This window comes from Chiloscyllium plagiosum, unplaced genomic scaffold, assembly GCF_037043375.1.
Source record: "Chiloscyllium plagiosum isolate Xiang-an unplaced genomic scaffold, Cpla_swu_hap1 HiC_scaffold_19, whole genome shotgun sequence".
Taxonomy (NCBI): domain Eukaryota; kingdom Metazoa; phylum Chordata; class Chondrichthyes; order Orectolobiformes; family Hemiscylliidae; genus Chiloscyllium; species Chiloscyllium plagiosum.
In genome coordinates, this window is record NW_028270157.1 from 1,037,486 (window position 1) to 1,057,840 (window position 20,355).

General features: G+C 42.9%; 1 protein-coding gene across 3 annotated transcripts in view; it reads left to right on the plus strand.

The window, feature by feature from the left end:
• zdhhc17 (zDHHC palmitoyltransferase 17) overlaps window positions 1-15,950 on the plus strand; it is a 150,605-nt gene extending 134,655 nt beyond the window's left edge. For all 3 annotated transcript variants that reach the window (XM_043708813.2, XM_087996951.1, XM_087996952.1), the window contains 6 exons: window positions 1,228-1,290; window positions 2,574-2,667; window positions 6,977-7,060; window positions 7,145-7,302; window positions 12,839-12,933; window positions 13,507-15,950. In XM_043708813.2, coding sequence (XP_043564748.2) covers window positions 1,228-1,290; window positions 2,574-2,667; window positions 6,977-7,060; window positions 7,145-7,302; window positions 12,839-12,933; window positions 13,507-13,645 — 633 coding nt within the window. In that variant the 3' untranslated portion in view covers window positions 13,646-15,950. The remainder of the gene's footprint in view (window positions 1-1,227; window positions 1,291-2,573; window positions 2,668-6,976; window positions 7,061-7,144; window positions 7,303-12,838; window positions 12,934-13,506) is intronic.
• Window positions 15,951-20,355: the final 4,405 nt, after the last annotated feature.

The following is a 20,355-nucleotide window of genomic DNA, read 5'->3' on the forward strand; positions in this document are numbered from 1 at the left end:
TTGTTACTGTCTGCCTCCCTGCTTTTTTATATAATGGCTTTATATTAGCATTTCTTCAATCCACTGAAACGTTTTGGAAACTAGGGAGTTTTGAAATCATGCATTCACTGTGTCTGTTGCCGCTTCCTTTAAGACTTTAGGATGTAGGCCTTTAATCCCTTTTCTCCTTCAACTATTTATCTAGTTCTCATCTGAAGACTACGATTGAATTTTATGACGCAGTGCATTACAATTCCTAATCACTTGTTCTCTCAGAAAAAAAACTTGGAATCAATAACCTGAAATCAGTGCCCTCTGACATCGACTTTTCAGCCATTGGGAAATAACACATTTCAGTACTTTATCCAGCACCTTCATGATTTTAACCAGCTTTGTTGGACTACCTCTTGGACTTCTCTGCTTCAAGAAACACAACTTCAATTTTTCAATCCATCCCTTTAACTATAACTCCTCATCCCTGGAATCATTGCAGTGAATTTCTATTCTCAAAGTTATTGCATCCTTCCTCAAGTGTGTCCATAACATAAGCCTAAATCAAACATTACTTTCGCCTCAGTGGGACAGGATGAATCTCATACAGGAGTGTTACAACCAATACACCAGAGAAGACCATAAGATGTTGGAGATTCAGCCGTTGAGTTTGCCTTGCCTTCAATGAGATCATGACCTGATAATTCACATCTCTATTTTCTTGTCTTTTTCCCATAATCCTTGATTCCCTTTCTGATTAAAAATCCACCTCAGCCTTGAATATACTTCATGATCGAACCTCAATATCCCTCTGCGGCAAAGACCTCCACAGATTCACTACTGTCTGAGAGAAGAAATTCCTCATCTCTGACCCCTTAGTCTGAGACGATGCCTTCTGGAGATAGTAGTGTAGAGTTTGAATTCTCCTTTATGAATTCATTGCTGCAACCAAATGGAAGTCTTCTCCTGTAGGAACCCTTCACTAATCAGGGTGAAGCACGATCATTCATTTTCAGATTTCTGAGAGAGAGAGAGAAGTTACCTTCGTGTCTGTTCAAATCAAATTGATTTATTGTGCATGATCTCTCTTTGAAAGCACTGCAGGCATGGTGACCCCAGCCAAGTAACTTGTGTTCTTTGCAAATGTAACATTTTCCCTTGTTACTGGGAAGATATAGATATGTCCAGTCAATTATATTCTGTATTCTTATTTTAAAGAATACACCTTTTGCTGTTGTATTTCTGCTTGCATCACAGACAATCGTGGAACTGGCTGAATCGGGGCACTTGGACCTGAGTATATTTTGCAGTACCTGTTTGGTAAGAGATAATCTGCTTTTTTTATTTGGATTTCCTCTTTCAATCTTCACTTGCCTTTCTCGCTTTGAGCTTGAAATACTCTGTAATGGATTGGATTATGTAGATTCCTTACAGTATGGAACAGGCCCTTCGGCCCAACAAGTCCACACCGACCACCCCCTGAAGAGTAACCTGCCCAGACCCATTCCCCTACCCTATATTTACCCCTGACTAATGCACCTCACAGTATGGGCATTTTAGCATGGCCAATTCACCGGACTTGCACATCTTTGGATTGTGGGAGGAAACCGGAGCACCCAGAGGAAATCCACGAAGACACTGGGAGAATGTGCAAACTCCACACAGACAGTCACCCGAGGTGAGAATCAAACCCGGGTCCCTAGCGCTGTGAGGCAGCAGTGCTCACCACTGACCCACTGTGCCGCTCACTAAACAAAGCCAGGCCAGTATCAAAATGTAGGCTCTGTCACAGTGTGCTTGTGAAATCAAATAACTAATTACAGTGTCGTTAGCTCACAAAGTTTTTATAGATTTTGGTTTAATTACTTCACCTTAAGCAGGGAGCCAGCTACACATTAAATGTGTTTATGCTTGAAATTTGGATGTTTTGTCCATTACAAAAACAGATCAGAAGTGATTGTCAGGGCAAAATTTTGCCATTTCTTGAAGTCTGAAATAAATAGCATTGGTCCCGGTCTGTCATGTCCAACTAGTGCTTCTGTCTCATAGAAAGCTGTTAATATTAAGCCCAGTGCTTGAACTGTTTTGCTTACTCTCTCAGCCACAAAGTTTAGAGCAAAGAACAGGGGGATATTGTAAATTGTGATTATGTTACTGCATCAGTAATCTAAAGGCCAGAAGTAAATACTCAGAAAACACAAGTTCGACTCCTGTGTTGGTAGCTGGAGAGTTTACATTGAATCAATTAATAAATCAGGAATAAACAGTTAACCTAAATAATGGAGATCCTGAAGCTAACCAGCTGGTTTGTGCCATCCATTCCTGGTCTGACCTGTGTTCGACTCCAGATCCAGAGTGACTAAATTCGTTAGGTTACTGCTGAGTAAATCTCTGAGTTGTTTTCAAGAGGATGGCTCACCATCACAGCCAGAAATGGACAGCAAAAAATGCTAGTCTTACTACCAAAACTCACATCCCATAAATGAATTAATAAACCATCAACATTAGAAGTTTGTGACATGTATGCATCCAGTAGCTGCAAAAGCATTTATGTTCCTCCGCAGCGCAACGTGTTTCATAATGGCTTTGTGTTCTCTGCTCAGATTCAGAAACCTGTTCGGTCTAAGCATTGTGCTGTGTGCAACAGGTGCATTGCCAAGTTTGATCACCACTGTCCATGGGTTGGTAACTGTGTAGGTAAGACATGGCATTTATATTAGCCAAAAGCAATTCAGACAGTCTACATGGTCCAAACTGATACCACAGCTACAAGGTTAAGCAGCAGGAGAATGTGTAGAATGTACAGGACAGAATGTTGCCCTATCTGTGATACTCATCCATTCTCTCTGATTTTGCCTTAAGTATGTTTTCTAGTGTTCTCTTCAACTACTCTGTGAATTTCTCCTGAATTCCTTTTATTTTCATGACCCCAACTCAAGCAAAAAGCAGTAAATGTTGCAAATCTGAAATGAAGCCAGGAAAATGCTGCCCGAATAGCCAGGTTAGGGAACACCTGGTAACATTGATGACCATATGTATGGGATCCCTTCATTTAAATATCCTTCTGGAACTCAACATTTTGCTGATGTTTACCTGATCAAGCCTTTTCACAATTTTCAAAACTGCCTCACCTTCAAGAGAAAACGACCACAAAGTATTTAGACTTAACAGAAGCAGGTCATTTAGCTCTTTGAACCTGTTCTGTCAGTAAGAAAGATCAAGACTGGACACCTGAACTTCACACGCTTGCTGAGTTTTGTATCTTTCAATATTTTTTAATTAGACAAGTCCATGAATCTCAATTTTAAATATATAAAATGGGAGTTGGAGTAGGCCATTTGGCCCTTCAAGCCTGTGCCATTCATTATGGTCATGATGATCATGCCACTCAGTACCCTATTTCCACTTTTCCCATGTATCTTTTGATTCCTTTCCTTGAAATCGTACAATGCTATGGCCTTGATCGCTTTCTGTGGTAGCAAATCCCATCGGCTCACCACTGTTTGTTTGGGTGAAGTCCCTTTCTCAGTCCTAAATGGCCTACCCCATATCCTTAGACTGTGATTCCTAGTTCTGGACTCTCTGATGATCAGGAACACTTTTACTGTCTAGTTCTGTTAGAATGTTAAATGTTTCTGTGCGAATCGACTCATTCTTCTGAACTCCATGAATACATTTACCCCTAACTAACACATCCCTGAACACTATAGGCAATTTAGCATGGCCAATTCACTTAAACTGCACATCTTTGGATTGTGAGATGAAAGCAGAGCAGCCGGAAGAAACCCACGCAGACATGGGGAGAATGTGCAAACTCCACATAGATAGTCGCCCAAGACTGGAATCGAACCCGGGTCCCTGGTGCTGTGAGGCAGCAGTACTGAGTCACTGTGCCACTCCTTATTTTTGCACATAAGGAGTGCATTCAGCCTACTATACCTGTACTGATTCTTTGAAAGAGCTGTCGAATTAAACACAATCGGTTTCCTTAACCCATAGAATTATCCCCACAGAATTTTTCTCACCTTACAAGTGTGGTTACGGTAACATTGTAGTGGTGTTCCTTGAGTGATAATGGTGGGTCAGTCAGGCAAAAGATGAAAGTTTGGGAGAAGATTTTAGCTCGGGTGCTCGTTGTTGTGGTTCTGTTCGCCGAGCTGGGAATTTGTGTTGCAGATGTTTCGTCCCCTGTCTAGGTGACATCCTCAGTGCTTGGAGGCCTCCTGTGAAGCGCTTCTGTGATCTTTCCTCCGGCATTTATAGTGATTTGTATCTGCCGCTTCCGGTTGTCAGTTCCAGCTGTCCGCTGCAGTGGCCGGTATATTGGGTCCAGGTCGATGTGTTTGTTGATTGAATCTGTGGATGAGTGCCATTGCTCTAGGAATTCCCTGGCTGTTCTCTGTTTGGCTTGTCCTATAATAGTAGTGTTGTCCCAGTCAAACTCATGTTGCTTGTCATCTGCGTGTGTGGCTACTAAGGATAGCTGGTCATGTCGTTTCGTAGCTAGTTGGTGTTCATGGATGCGGACTGTTAGCTGTCTTCCTGTTTGTCCTATGTAGTGTTTTGTGCAGTCCTTGCATGGGATTTTGTACACTACATTGGTTTTGCTCATGTTGGGTATCGGGTCCTTTGCCCTGGTGAGTTGTTGTCGGAGAGTGGCTGTTGGTTTGTGTGCTGTTATGAGTCCTAGTGGTCGCAGTAGTCTGGCTGTCAGTTCAGAAATGTTTTTGATGTATGGTAACGTGGCTAGTCCTTTGGGTTGTGGCATGTCCTCATTCCGTTGTCTTTCCCTTAGGCATCTGATGAAATTGCGGGGGTATCCGTTTTTGGCGAATACATTGTAGAGGTGTTCTTCCTCTTTTTGCAGTCCTGGTGTACTGCAGTGTGTTGTGATCCTTTTGAACAGTGTCTTGATGCAACTTCTTTTGTGTGTGTTGGGGTGGTTGCTTTCGTAGTTCAGGACTTGGTCTGTGTGTGTGGCTTTCCTGTATACCTTTGTGGTGAATTCTCTGAACCATCACGTCTAGGAATGGGTGTTGGTTGTCCTTTTCTTCCTCTCTAGTGAATTGGATTCCTGTGAGTGTGGCGTTGATGATCCGGTGTGTGTTCTCTATTTCTGTGTTTTTAATGATTACAAAGGTGTCATCCACATATCTGACCCAGAGTTTGGGTTGAATTTGCGGTAAGACTGTTTGTTCTAACCTTTGCATTACTGCTTCTTCTATGAGTCCAGAGATGGGTGAGCCCATGGGTGTGCCGTTGATTTGTTCATATATTTGGTAGTTGAATGTGAAGCGTGTTGTGAGGCACAGGTCCAGTAGTTTGAGTATGCAGTCTTTGTTAATAGGTTCCCCGTCTTGTTGTCTGTTCTGTGTGTCCAGCAGGTTGGCTATTGTTTCCCTGGCTAGGGTTTTGTCGATAGAGGTGAACAGTGCCATTACATCGAATGAGACCATGGTTTCTTCCTTGTCAATGTGTATATTTCTGATGATGTCCAAGAATCACTGTGTTAATTGTATAGAGTGTCTGGATCCGCTGATCAGGTGTTTCAGTTTCTGCTGTAATTCTTTAGCCAGTTTGTGTGATGGTGTCCCTGGTAGTGATACGGTGGGTCTGAGTGGGATGTCTGGTTTGTGCACTTTAGGTAGTCCATAGAATCTGGGGGTGTTGTTGCTTTCAGGTTTCATTCTTTGTAGGTCAGACCTGGTTATCTGTCCGTTTTTTTGTAGATTCCTCAGTGTGTTGTTTATCCTATTGGTGAGCAGTGGGGTGGGGTCAAACTCCCTCTTTTGGTAGGTGTTGGTATCTGCAAGTAGTTGTGCTTTTTGGATGTGTTGTGCTTTGTCCAGGATGACCGTCATTCTGCCTTTGTCTACTGGTAGTATGATTATGTTCTCATTGTTTCTTAGTGCTTTTAGTGCTTCCCTCTCCTTGGTGTTGAGGTTATGTGTTTGTCTTTTCTTTGTTATCAGGGGTACGATACTTTGTCTCACTGTTTGTTGTGTCTCTTCTGTCTGTCCGTTGTTCCTGAGTGTGCATTCTAGTGCTGCTAGGAAGTCTGCTGTCTTGGCGTCCCTGTAGTTGTAGTTGAGTCCCTTGGCCAGTATTGTTCCTTCCGTGTCTGTGAGCTGTCTGTGGGAGAGGTTTCTAACCCAGGTGTGTGTTGTGGTGTTCTCTCTGTTGTGTGTTAGTTTGGCTATTTTTTCTTTTAGTGCCGTTTTTTTGCGGTATGTGATCCTGTTCTGTCCTGTGGTGATGGCCTGTTCTATGGTCCGGGTCCATTCCTGATTGGTGGAATATACCGGCCACTGCAGCGGACAGCTGGAACTGACAACCGGAAGCGGCAGAGACAAACCACTATAAATGCCGGAGGAAAGATCACAGAAGCGCTTCACAGGAGGCTCCCAAGCACTGAGAATGTCACCTCGACAGGGGACGAAACGTCTGCAACACAAATTCCCAGCTCGGCCAACAGAACCACAACAAAAGATGAAACTTCAGAACCAAAATTGACAATTTGTGAACTTAAATTCAGATAGTTAGATATTAATCTTGGATAACAAACAACTTTCATGAATCTAGCAGAATACTGTGAAAGCCCAACTTGTTCGCTTATTCTTTAAGTAAGAAAATCTGATGTCCTTAACTGGTCTGGCCCATGTGTGACTCCAGACTCTCAGCATCTTAACTGCCCTTTGAAATAGTGAAGTAAACCTGTTTGGTGTTTTAAACTGCTGCAGAATGTAACTTAAACACTGTGGCAATAATACTAAAGCTATTCAAGAAAATAGTCCATTAGCATATTCTCAAAGGCAGCTCAGGGTAGAGAATACACATCAGCCTTACTGGCAATGACCACATTTGTGAATAATGATGCTACTTTTTTGATTTTTCTATTTTTAATAATGGCAGTGTTTTAATTTTTATCATTTGCTTAATGAAACAGCAATTCCTAAAGATTGTCTTTTGGCTGGATTTACAAGTGAATGTTTTCTGTCTATTCCAGGAGCAGGGAACCACAGATATTTCATTGGATACCTGTTCTTCTTATTAGGCATGATCATTTGGATGATTTATGGCTGTTTTTTATGTAAGTAAAACATACTAACTCGAATGTGTGTTGCTTCCTGTCATTTTTATAAGATTCTTGTAGTTAGTTATCTTTTTCTTTTAGATTGGAGCATCCACTGTGAGACTAACTATCCAAAAGATGGATTCTGGACTTACATCACGGAAATTGCAAGCTGCTCTCCGTGGGTTTTCTGGATGTTTCTGAACAGTCTCTTCCACTTCTTGTGGGTTGCTGTGTTACTCATGTGTCAGATGTACCAGGTAAGCAGGAAAGTCTGTTTTTTGTTCCTTTCCCAAATTTCAGATAATTTAAGATTACAGCCATTGAACTTTGCCACTTTCTGACTTTTGGGCATTGTTTCCAATAGCTCTGTTAACTCTTCAGTGTTCTCCCTGCCACTGATATTCTTCCCACATCTGCACAAGGCAATTCTCAACAAGGCAAACATAGACTGTTCGGTCCCCATCACTGGGTTAAAATCCTGGCACTCTAATCTTCCGGAGCACTCACCACACAAGCTGCCACGGTTCAAGAAAGCAAGTTCTAAACACCTTCTGAAGAGGCAACTGGAGATGTGGAATAACTGACATTGATGCCTATATCCCATTAGTGAATGTTTAAGAATTGTGAGGTTTAGTAACATGAATAATTTTGTGCTAGCTCCCAGATAAGGGCAGCACAGCAGCTCCGTGGTTAGCACCGCTGCCTCACAGCACCAGGGAGCTGGGTTCGATTCCACCTTCAGGTGACTGTCTGTATGGAGTTTGCACGTTCTCTCCGTGTCTTGTGTAGGTTTCCTCCGGATGCTTCAGTTTCCTCCCAAAGATGTGCAGGCCAGGTGGGTTAGCCATGGTAAATGTGAGGTTATGAGTGTCGGGTAGGGGGCTGGGTTTGGTTGGGAACCTCTTTGAGGGTCGGTGCAGGTTGAGTGGGCCAAATGCTCTCTTTTTGCGTTCTAGAGATTCTGGAATTCCAAGTCTCTAAGACCTTACAAAACAAAACCAAAAGAACCGCGGATGCTGTTAGTCAGAAACAAAAACAGTAATTGCAGCAAAAGCTTAGCAGATCTGGCAGCATTTGTGAAGAAACATCAGAGTTAATGTTTTGGGTACAGTGACCCTTCCTCAAAACTGATGGCAAAAATGTCAGTTAATATGCGGAACATAGGGTAGTGGGAGGAGGTAAGGAGGAAATGATAGGTGAGGATAGACCCCAAAGAGAGAGAAGGCAGTTGGACAGACAAAGGAGTGGCTAACTGTTAATGTAGACTGTTCGTGGCTAACAATGGGTAATGTGTGATGGCAGACTCTGTAATAACAAGATCTGGTTTATGGGGTTGGGGGCTAGGGATGGGTAGTTCTGACCATAAAGTTATTGAACTTGATATTAAGTCTGGAGGGGTCACCAAGTGGAAAATGATGTGCTGTTCATTATTATTGTGCTGAGCTTCTCTGGAACACTGCAGCAAGCCTGAGACAGAGATGTTGGCCAGGGAACAGGGTGGGGTGTTAAAGTGGTAGGCAACTGGAAGTTCAGGGTCTTTTTTGCAGGCAGAACGTAGCTGTACCCGTACACATTCTGTTTCTGACAAAAATAATGATGGGTCACTCCTTCATGGATATAAAGCATTCTTTTTATAAAGTCAAAGTTTCCTCAAGACTCACATTTAAAATCTTGTCTAGGCAAGGTTTTAGCATGCCAAATTCAATTGCGGTAACATTATTCAGTACATTGCAAGAAACTCCCTTCAGCTGTTGAGAACCACAACTCTAAATCCAAATGAATTACTCCAAAACAGGTTGATTGGAATTATGAACAGGAATAGTGCATTTGGCCCATTAAGCCTCCTACACTATTCAATAAGATAATCGCTGATCTGGTTTTGGTCTCGGCTACACTTTCCTGTCTGTGTGCCATAATCTTTGACTCCCTTGTCTGTCAAAAATCTATCTATCCTTTGCCATGTCTTACTGTTAAAAGCTCTGTGTAAATGTAACTTGTTACATTATTTAAAATGTAAGAGCTGAGAAAGCTGCATTTGCTGATTCCAGTGCATGCTATGCACAGTTTTAAACCATGTGCACATACAAACGATTTCAAGGAGCTCACTACCTGGGAGGAGAGTGTGGCACCTAGACCTGGTAGAGAACCAGGAGAATGGGGGCAAATGCAGGAGGAGGGGGAACAGCACATCTCTGATCCTGAGCTCTTCCTGACATCCTGCCTCTTCACCCGCCCTCCACCATCCCCGCCCCTCCTGGGCCTTCTTTACTCTGGGGGATTCCCAATCTGACTGTCCTGCATTACCACAGAACTCATATGACCAGAATTAGGATAGGGTCATGGCTGACATAGAACATAGAACATAGAACATAGAAGAATACAGCGCAGTACAGGCCCTTGGGCCCTCGATGTTGCGCCGATCCAAGCCCACCTAAACTACACTAACCCACTATCCTCCATATACCTATCCAATGCCCTCTTAAATGCCCATAAAGAGGGAGAGTCCACCACTGTTACTGGCAGGGCATTCCATGAACTAACGACTCGCTGAGTGAAGAACCTACCCCTAACATCAGTCCTATATCTACCCCCCCTTAATTTAAAGCTATGCCCCCTTGTAATACCCGACTCAATACGCGGGAAAAGGTTCATACTGTCGACCCTATCTAACCCCCTAATCATCTTGTACACCTCAATCAAGTCACCCCTAAACCTTCTTTTCTCCAGAGAAAACAGCCCCAAGTGCCTCAGTCTTTCCTCATACGATTTTCCTTCCATACCAGGCAACATCCTGGTAAACCTCCTCTGCACCCGTTCCAGTGCCTCCACATCCTTCCTATAGTATGGCGACCAAAACTGCACACAATATTCCAGATGCGGCCGTACCAGAGTCTTATACAACTGCATCATGACCTCAGGACTCCGGAACTCAATTCCTCTACCAATAAAAGCCAGTACGCCATATGCCTTCCTCACCGCACTATTTACCTGGGTGGCAACTTTCAGAGATCTGTGTACATGGACACCAAGATCCCTCTGCTCATCCACACTACCAAGTATCCGACCATTAGCCCAGTACCCCATCTTTTTGTTATTCTTCCCAAAGTGAATCACCTCGCACTTAGCTACATTGAATTCCATCTGCCACCTTTCTGCCCAGCTCTGCAGCTTCTCTATATCCTGCTGTAACCTGCCACATGCTTCCTCACTGTCAACAACTCCTCCGACTTTCGTATCATCCGCAAACTTGCTCACCCAACCTTCTAACCCCTCTTCCAGGTCATTTATAAAAATGACAAACAGCAATGGTCCCAAAACAGATCCTTGCGGAACACCGCTAGTGACGGCACTCCATGAAGAAACTTTGCCATCAACTACTACCCTCTGTCTTCTTCCATCCAGCCAATTCCTAATCCAAACCTCCAACTCACCCTCAATGCCATATCTCCGTATTTTCTGCAGTAGCCTACCATGGGGAACCTTATCAAACGCCTTACTAAAATCCATATATACCACATCTACCGCTTTCCCCTCATCAACCTCCTTCGTCACCTTTTCAAAGAATTCAATAAGGTTTGTGAGGCACGTCCTGCCCTTCACAAAACCATGCTGACTATCCTTGATCACATTATTCCTATCCAGATGTGCATAAATCCTATCCCTTACAATTCTCTCTAAGACTTTGCCCACAACAGAAGTGAGACTCACCGGCCTATAGTTACTAGGGCTATCCCTACTCCCCTTTTTGAACAAGGGAACCACATTTGCTATCCTCCAGTCTTCTGGGACTACTCCTGTAGACAAAGAGGACACAAAAATCAAGGCCAATGGCTCTGCAATCTCCTCCCTTGCTTCCCAGAGAATCCTAGGATAAATGCCATCAGGCCCAGGGGACTTATCTATTTTCACCTTTTCCAGGATTTCCAACACCTCTTCTCTACATACCTCAAAGCCATCCATTCTACTTATTTGTGCCTCAGTATTCTCATCGACAACAATGCCCTGTTCCTGAGTGAATACTGAAGAAAAGTATTCATTCAGTGTCTCCCCAATCTCTTCCGCCTCCACACGCAACTTTCCCCTACTATCCTTGACTGGACCTATTCCTACCCTAGTCATTCTTTTATTCCTAACATACCTATAGAAAGCCTTAGGGTTTTCCCTAATCCTATCTACTAAGGACCTTTCATGTCCCCTCCTTGCTGCTTTTAGCTCTCTCTTCAGGTCCTTCCTGGCTACCCTATAACTCTCAATCGCCCCAATTGAACCTTCACGTCTCATCTTGAGATAGGCCGCCCTCTTCCATTTAACAAGGGATTCCAATTCCTTGTTAAACCACGGCTCCCTCGCACGACCCTTTCCTTCCTGCCTGACAGGTACATAATTATCAAGGACACTCAATAGTTGCCCCTTGAACAAGTTCCACATATCATTTACACTCTTGCCTTGGAGTCTACTTTTCCAAGCCACACATCCTAAGTCATGCCTCACCGCATCATAATTTCCCTTACCCCAGCTATAATTCTTGCCCTGTAGTACACACTTATCCCTCTCCATCACGAGTGTAAAAATCACCGAATTATGGTCACTATCCCCAAAGTGCTCACCTACCTCTAATTCTAACACCTGGCCTGGTTCGTTACCCAGAACCAAATCCAGTATGGCCTCACCTCTTGTTGGCCTGTCTACATATTGTGTCAGGAAACTCTCCTGCACACATTGAACAAACACTGACCCATCTAACGAACTTGAGCTATAGCTTTCCCAATCAATATCAGGAAAGTTAAAGTCCCCCATAACAACCACCCTATTACTGTCACTCATCTCCTGAATCACCTTCCCAATCCTTTCTTCAATGATTCTAGGACTATTAGGAGGCCTGTAAAAGACTCCTAACAGGGTGACCTCACCTTTCCTATTCCTAACCTCAGCCCAAACTACCTCAGATGGCAAGTCCTCATCCATCGTCCTTTCCACCGCTGTAATACTATTTCCACCGCTGAAAGTAGGATGAGGACCTGACACTCCTCATCCTACTTTCCTGCATTTTCCCCATAATTCTCGATTTCCCGAATGACCAAGAATCTATCTCTCTTGGCCTTAACTATAAACAAGATCTCTGCCCCCACAGTTCTCTGCGGCAAAGATTTCCAAAGACTGATTTCTTTGAGAGAAGAAATTCTTCCTCATCTCAGTTTTAAATTGGTGCTGCTTCACTCTGAGACTCTGTTCTTAGATTCTCCCATGAGAAGAAATTCCCTCTCAGCATTTACCTTGTCAAGCCCGTTAAGAATCCTGTATATTTCAATGAAATCACCTTTCATTCTTCTAAACTCCATTGAGTAGAGTCCTAACCTGTTTAGCTTTTGCTCATGAGCCAATCCCAGTGTACCAGAAAACATCCCAGTGAACCTACCCTGACCTGCCTGCAAGGAAATGGTATCTTTCCTGAAATAAGGGAACCAAAACTCCAGATGTGCTCTCACCTGAACCTTGTGACCGTTGCAATTAGCCTTCCCTACTCTTACACCATTTTATAGCATGTGCACTTCCCTAGGCAGTGCTGCATTTGCCTTTGAGATCATGCAGAAATGGTATGTGGTGATGTATTTTAACTCTAACTGTCTGCACATGCATTCCCAAATTAGTGCTCAAGTGTAGTTAACAGGTGCCAGCAAACACTGCCACCTGAGAACAGTTCCTAATACACAAAACATGCAGGCATTTTAGTTAAACTCGAGAGCAGTCACCTCTTTTTTTTGTAATGTTAATTGATTTATTTTTGATTTGAAGATTGCTTGCCTTGGAATAACTACAAATGAAAGGATGAATGCAAGACGCTACAAGCACTTTAAAGTTACAACAACCACTATTGAAAGTCCCTTCAAGTGAGTAACTGTGTGAATACTAACACTGCATTTCGGATGTATTGAACTGAGATTCCAATAGCTATTCAGTGAATAAAGTAGTCAGTTACAGGTCTTACTTTTAGTTTGTGCACCTTTTCAAATCGATGTTTTAAATAATTTCCCACTCTTGTTCCTGGGAGATAATCACACTTAAAGGCTGAACAGTCTGGGAATCGAGAAAAAAAGAAAAATGCACTCCTTTAAGTTATGGAAGAGTTAATGGGGAAGACATTTCCACTTGTGGAAGTACTTAAAAGTTTGGGACCATCAATAAAAGACAGTCACTAATAAATCACTTGGAAATTCAGGAGAAGCCTCTTTATTCAAAGAATGTGAAGTTTGCTCCCACAGGGAGTGGTTCAGGTAAATCATGTCAGTACGTTTAAGAGGAAACTGGATAAATACTTGAAAGTGAAAGAAACAAAGAGAGATGCTAGTGGGCTGAGATGAAGAGGGGAAGGAGGAGGCTTGTGAACAAATCTGTCATAAATCATAGTAACTTGAATGCATTCAGATGATTGACTTTTTTTTCCTGTTTCTTTGCTCCATCAGCCATGGTTGCATTAGGAATATCATAGACTTCTTTGAATTTAGATGTTTTGGCCTCTTTCGCCCTGTGATGGTGGACTGGACACATCAGTATACAATAGACTATGACCAGACATCAGGGAGCGGTTATCAGCTGGTGTAGTGGGTCCCATACCCATAGGCTGGATCAATTCACCATCACCCTTCGAACTGGTGCCTGACACATTTCCTTCATTTCCTTCTCTGAAATCAACAAAACAATATGTTGCTGAGTGGGAGGTGACAACCTGTGGTCCTTACATCATGATCCGTCACATCCAAATATTAAACAGGGACAGTTTTGCTGCCTGTTTCTTCTCCCTGTTGGGATCAAACTGTGGTAGAAGTGGATGGCTGAAAGGGACTCCTTATTCAAAAGAAATACAGACTGCTTTTCACAGGAATTCGCTTTTAACATAACATTGTGTGCTCTGGTTGCAATGTCAGAGGAGCAATCAAGTATGAATTCTGGAACCCCAATTCTGTTCCATTTGCTCAAGAAGCTGAATTCAAAATTTGTCGTATTCATCAGGAACGTGTAGAAACGCATCTGTGTGATTGTGCTGCTTGTTATGCATTCAATACTATTTACATGGTACTTTCAGTTGCACTGCAAAATGCCAGAAATCGATTAGTCAAGGTTATGTGCGGAGGTAACATCTAAAATCTGTGTGTATCAGCTGTTCACTTAACAAAATACTTTCTATCTTTTAATCATGATTTTAAGGAATGCGTCACTGTCCATTTGGCATTTCTGGACAACTAGATGTTAATAATCATTGACAAGAAAGTCATGAGCATGCAGCTCAGTGCTGTCAGTCTCACTCTCGTGGTCTTTAATTAGTTGAGTTTGCTCAATTCTAAAGCAGGCTGCTCAGCAATGAGTGTCAGAAATGTCTGTTTTGATGGGGTTTGAGACTGAGGGCAAGAGGAAAAATTTGCATCATCCATCTCTCCACTTGGAAAGCATCTTCTGCAGGGTGGTCATGGAATCTGCTGTGCCAGCCATGGAGCGAGATAGATTTTTTTATCAGCCTTGCTGCCTGAACAGTTCAGGATGATTGGCTCAGGCAGAGAAGGCGACTGGAGTGAAAAACCACATCGTGGAGAAGAATTGCAATGCATTTTTATAACTTTTTGCATTTAGTCACAATTGTCCATCCACTGCTTTCTGCATACTCATGTTTATACAGACAGTTGAAAGTTTAGTCAAGTAACAAGCTCAAGAAACCTGTGCAAAATGCAAATTAAATTAGCTCCTGGAGCCAGTGTAAAGATCGGTTGTATCTGTATATAAATTATTTATCAACTAGTTTTATCGTGTGTAATTTTGTCAGTGTTAGTTTGGAGCTATGAGCTTAACTTTCAACTCCATGAGAAAAAAAAATGAAGTGTAGGAATGTAGTTCATTTGCTTCTGGTGGTGCTGCTGCTGCTGTTCAGAACTAATCAACCATTGAATTCACTGCATGTCGGATGCTTTGCAAAAATAACGAAAAGGAAATGGCAGCTCCCTCGATTGTAGGACATAAAACATTGCAACAGTTAACAATTAAGTGTTATTTCACCATCTTCCCCTTTGTGGGAAGATCAGTCAATTTGTAAATAGTCAGTGTCCTGTGTTTGCAAAGTCCAAGAACTTTCAGTAGCTGTTTATTTCGTAGTGGAGCCCACACATAGTTTGTAAGCAATGTACCAGATATCAAGACTTGCAGTATTGTAATATTAGTCAACTTGAATGTTTATCAGGTTTTTTAAAAAAGCGAGACTACTTTCTCTTTGTCATTAATTGGAGCATATTGCAGGTTTGTCTTCACATGGAATATAATATGGCATTGTCTAAGCTCTTTGAGAAACAGGACTGCAACGTGTGGGAGTCCATCTGACACTCTGTTTGACTAGCTGCAATGAGAATGAGGACCAAGCAAGGATTAAAAATAGTCCAGGATGAGTTGCTACTGATTTCAATTCTGCCAGCTCCAGAGAAGAGTTTCACCCCCTTCTAAAGTTTAAAACACTGGCATTTATCTGAATTATTTTTTCTTTGTACTTTGACTTTTGAATAACCTGTTATATTCACCCTCACTCTAAATTCTACAGTCCCTACTCAGGCCAGTTTTTTTTTTAGTTGTGTGTGTATTGGAGTTTCGTACTCGCAATTAGTAAGAGTTTTACATTTCAGTAATACTTGGGCGACACTATATCCTGCAAATTGTGAATGTTGTTTTGTTTTTGTATGACATTATTTATAACTGTGCCAAGTGTTTTGTTTTGCTAAAATCCAGACCCTTTATGTACAATGTGGAGGACAAAATATATGACTGTAAAATTAAAGTTGGCTGTTCTTCCAATGGTGGGATTGGGTTGTCAAAATTTTGTAAATTATTGAACTAATAAATCAACTGCATCCAGTCGTTCATTGCTATCAAATATGACCTGCTACTGCAAGGTGTTTTTTTGTGTGATTGCAGTCTGTTGCTGTTTATATCCATTGTCAATCCTTTTTATTCAGCTACTCCTTTGTAAATGGCCTCTAATTACTGAACCTCGTCAAGAATTATTTTGCAGATTTTTAACTTATTTTTGCATGATTTCAACATTTATCTGTCACTTTGGTTGTAACTTCTGTCTCACTTTCACACAAGCAACTGGAGCATGAAAGGTCTCGTACGTGGCAAGTACAAGGACTCCATCGGACCCAGTGACCACTCGGGCTAAAGGGCCATAAACCAACCTCTGCTACCTCCCTTAATCACAACTACCCAACTGGAGCTAGTTAGTAAGTTTGCAGATGATGCCAAATTGAGGATGTAGTGGAAGGTTACCTCATATTACAACGGAATTCGATTTAATTTACTTACAGTGTGGAAACAGACCCTTTGGCCCAACAAGTCCACACCGACCCGCCGGAGCGCAACCCACCCAGACCCATTCCCCTACATTTCCCCCTTCACCTAACACTACGGGCAATTTAGCATGGCCAATTCACCTAACCTGCACATTTTTGGACTGTGGGAGGAAACCCACGCAGACACACGGAGAATGTGCAAACTCCACACAATCAGTCGTCTGAGGCGGGAATTGAACCCGGGTCTCTGGCGCTGTGAGGCAGCAGTGCTAACCACCGTGCCGCCCTTGATCAGATGGGCCAATGGGCTGAGGAGTGGCAAATGGAGTTTAATATAGATAAATGTGAGGTGCTGAATTTTGGAAAAGCTAATCTGAGCAGGACGTATACACTTAATGGTAAGATCCTAAGGAGTTACTGAACAAAAAGACCTTGGAGTGCAAATTCGTAATTTCTTGAAAGTAGAGTTGCAGGGAGACAGGATAGTGAAGAAGGCATTTGTTATGCTTGAGCATTGAGTGTCGGAGTTAGGATGTCAAGTTGCGGCTGTACAGGAAATTGGTGAGGCTGCTTTTGGAATATTGTGTTTGTTTAGGCCACTTTTGGAATATTGTGGGAAATTCTGGTCTCCTTCCTATCAGAAGGATATTGTGAAACCTGAAATGGTTCAGAAAAGATTTACAACGATTTTGCCAGGGTTGGAGGATTTGATTTATAGGGAAAGGCTGAATAGGCTGGGGCTATTTTCCCTGGAGCGTCGGAAGCTGAGGGGTGACCTTACAGAGGTTTATAAAATCATGAGGGGTGAGGGAGTCCAGAACTAGAGGGCATAGATTTAGGGTGGGAGGGGAAAAGATATAAAAGGGACCAAAGAGCAACTTTTTCTCACACAGGGTGGTGCATGTATGGGATGAGCTGCCAGAGGAAGTGGTGGAGGCTGGTACAATTACAGCATTTAAAAGGCATCTGGATGGGTCTTTGAATAGGAAGGGTTTAGAGGGATATGGGCCAAGTGCTGGCAAATGGGCCTAGATTAGGTTAGAATATGTGGGAGGCATGGATGTGTTGAACTGAAGGGTCTGTCTCTGCTATACATCTCTACGACTGCTGTTGGAGGCAAGCGGCCATCATTGCTTCTATGTTATATGAAGTCCCACTGAGAGATCCACCAGGTGAAACTGACCAAGCTGAAATTGAATCATCTGATCTGACAAACCCCAGCAGTGACCCACCCACCAGACAATGAGCACAAACCCCCATCCATTAATCATAGCCCACCCAAAATGTATTCGTACCCATTTGGACCGCTGCCGAGTTTCTTGCGGAGCTGACTAACTCAGTCAGTGCATGTCCATTTGAAGCTAAGGGAAGTTGAAGACTGAGTAGATCATCCAGAAGGTAGGTAATTTTTTTGTGAATTATGGTGACAGTGTTTGTTATTTGTACCGTCAAGCACAGACCTCTCGCTCCTTGCGCCCCTCCCTCACCCCTTGTCCCCCCCGACCCACAACCCCCCACCTTGCCTCTTAACCTCATACGTTTCTCTGTCCAAACCTTGCATCTTTGCTGTGGCAGTCTTCATTAGTCTGCACTGATTCTGTGTTGCTGCTAACATTCTGCCTCCTCTGTTGCTGTTTTTCCAAAGACAACCCCAGCCCCTGTCAATTTTCATTCCTTGCTATTGCCTTCGTTTTAAATTTTTTTTTCCTCCTGCAATAGAGTTCGCAACCAATTCAGTATTGTCAGTGTCCTTGGTCTAATTCTTCTTGAGTTCTGAGAAGATTTGTCCTTCCCATTGCTAAAAGGAGACTGTGAATTGAAGCTTTTTGTCTTACATTCATCAGCATAAGAAGGCAAGAAGCAAACTTGAGAAAAGCTTGTGGTGCAACCGGACTCCAGATTATTGCATGTTCAAATCACGGCAGGCTCACTGTGCTTAATTGAAGCACAATTTCTTAGGCTCAGTGGTTAGCACTGCTGTCTCACAGCGCCTGGGTCCCAGGTTCGATTCCAGCCACGGGCACCTGTTTATGTGGAGTTTGCACATTCTCCCCATGTCTGTGGGTATCCTCCGGGTGCTCCGGTTTCCTCCCACAGTCCAAAGATGTGTAGGTCAGGTGAACTGGCCATGTTAAATTGTCCATAGTGTTCGGTGCATTGGTCAGAGGGAAATGGGTCAGAGTGGGTTACTCTTCGGAGGGTCGGTGTGGACTGGTTGGGCCGAAGGGGCTGTTTCCACACTGTAGGGAATCTAATCCAATCTTAAAAAAAAGAGGCAGATGATTTACAGAATGAGAGGAGGGTGTTGATTGGTTGGGCCATCATTAGCAGCGACTGTCAATCTTAGACCAGGCAGGTAGATTCTGATTGGTGAGAACTTTAACATTAATCTGCACAAAAACATGTTGACTCCAAAACAGAGCTTGTCATTAATACCACGGTAAGAACAGCACTGAGAGGAGACCTTTATAGGAAAACATAACATTTTGAGGGGCTTGACAGGATAGATGGGGAAAGGTTGTTTTCCCCTGTGGGAGAGTCTCATAGAGAATAATCTCAAGATAAGTGCCCATTTAAAACAAAGAAGAGGAAGAATTTCTTTTGTGAGAGGGTAGTGAAGCTGTGGATTCTTGACTGCAGAAGGATATGGCTGTTGTAGCAATAGGTATTATCAAAGCTGAGAATCAAAGGGTATGGGAAAAAGGCCAGAAAGTAAAATTGAGGATTAATAGCTCAGCCATGATCTCATTGAATGATAAAGCAGACTCTCAATGGGCCCAAATGGCCTATTTCTGCTTCTACATCTTATGTTCTTCAGCAATAGGACAGAGGCTCATACTCTTATCCCCAAGAGAGAAGATTGTGGGTCCCAAATTCACTCCATGAGTGTGAACTCAAACCCAGACATTCGCATTGCACCACTAAGAGAGTTCAGCACTGTCAGAGGACCAGTACTGAGGGAGGGCCACAGTGTTACAGGATGAGTTCAATGGGGCATCCATTATCAGAGAGCCAGTATCGATAGAGCTGACCGGGAGTGGGCACTGTCCGGAGGGTCAATGTCAAGGGAGTACCACGCTCTTAGATGCTCTGTACTGAGGAAGTACCACACTGTCAAATGAGCCATCTTTTAGATAAAGCATTAAACGATGCCTTATTTGCACTTTGTTAGTTGTGGAATGTCTCATATTACAAACCTTCCTTAGTCTTTCCACTTTCACTCCCTCTGAACCCTTCATTTTTGTATCTTTCTTCTGTTCTGAAGAAAGTCCTTGCCTGAAATGTTAACTCTTGTTTCTCTGCCTGTAGATGTTTCCAGACCTGCTGGGTATTTCCAACATTTTCTATTTTTATTTTAGGTTTCCTGCACCTGCTGTATTTTGTTATTGGATTTGCTATTTATGGGAGCTTGCTGTGTGAAAATTGCCTTCCCTGTATCCTACAACAGTGTGTCCATGGTTATAAAGTACTTTATTGGTGACAAAGTGTTTTGGGTCCTTTTTCAGTTTCTTGTGTAAAAATTCCCTACTTTTCACACTTTATCAAGGATGTAAGTAAAGTAGAGGAGTTTGCAACTGGTAATGTATTGAAAATATTCAAAGTTTGGGTGAAGATTTGTAGCTCGGGTGCTCGTTGTTGTGGTTCTGTTCGCCGAGCTGGAAATTTTTGTTGCAAACGTTTCGTCCCCTGTCTAGGTGACATCCTCAGTGCTTGGGAGCCTCCTGTGAAGCGCTTCTGTGGTGTTTCCTCAGGCATTTATAGTGGCCTGGCCCTGCCGCTTCCGGTTGTCAGTTCCAGCTGTCCGCTGTAGTGGCCGGTGTATTGGGTCCAGGTCGATGTGTTTGTTGATGGAGTTTGTGGATGAGTGCCATGCTTCTAGGAATTCCCTGGCTGTTCTTTGTTTGGCTTGCCCTATAATGGTAGTGTTGTCCCAGTCGAATTCATGTTGCTTGTCGTCTGCGTGTGTGGCTACTAAGGATAGCTGGT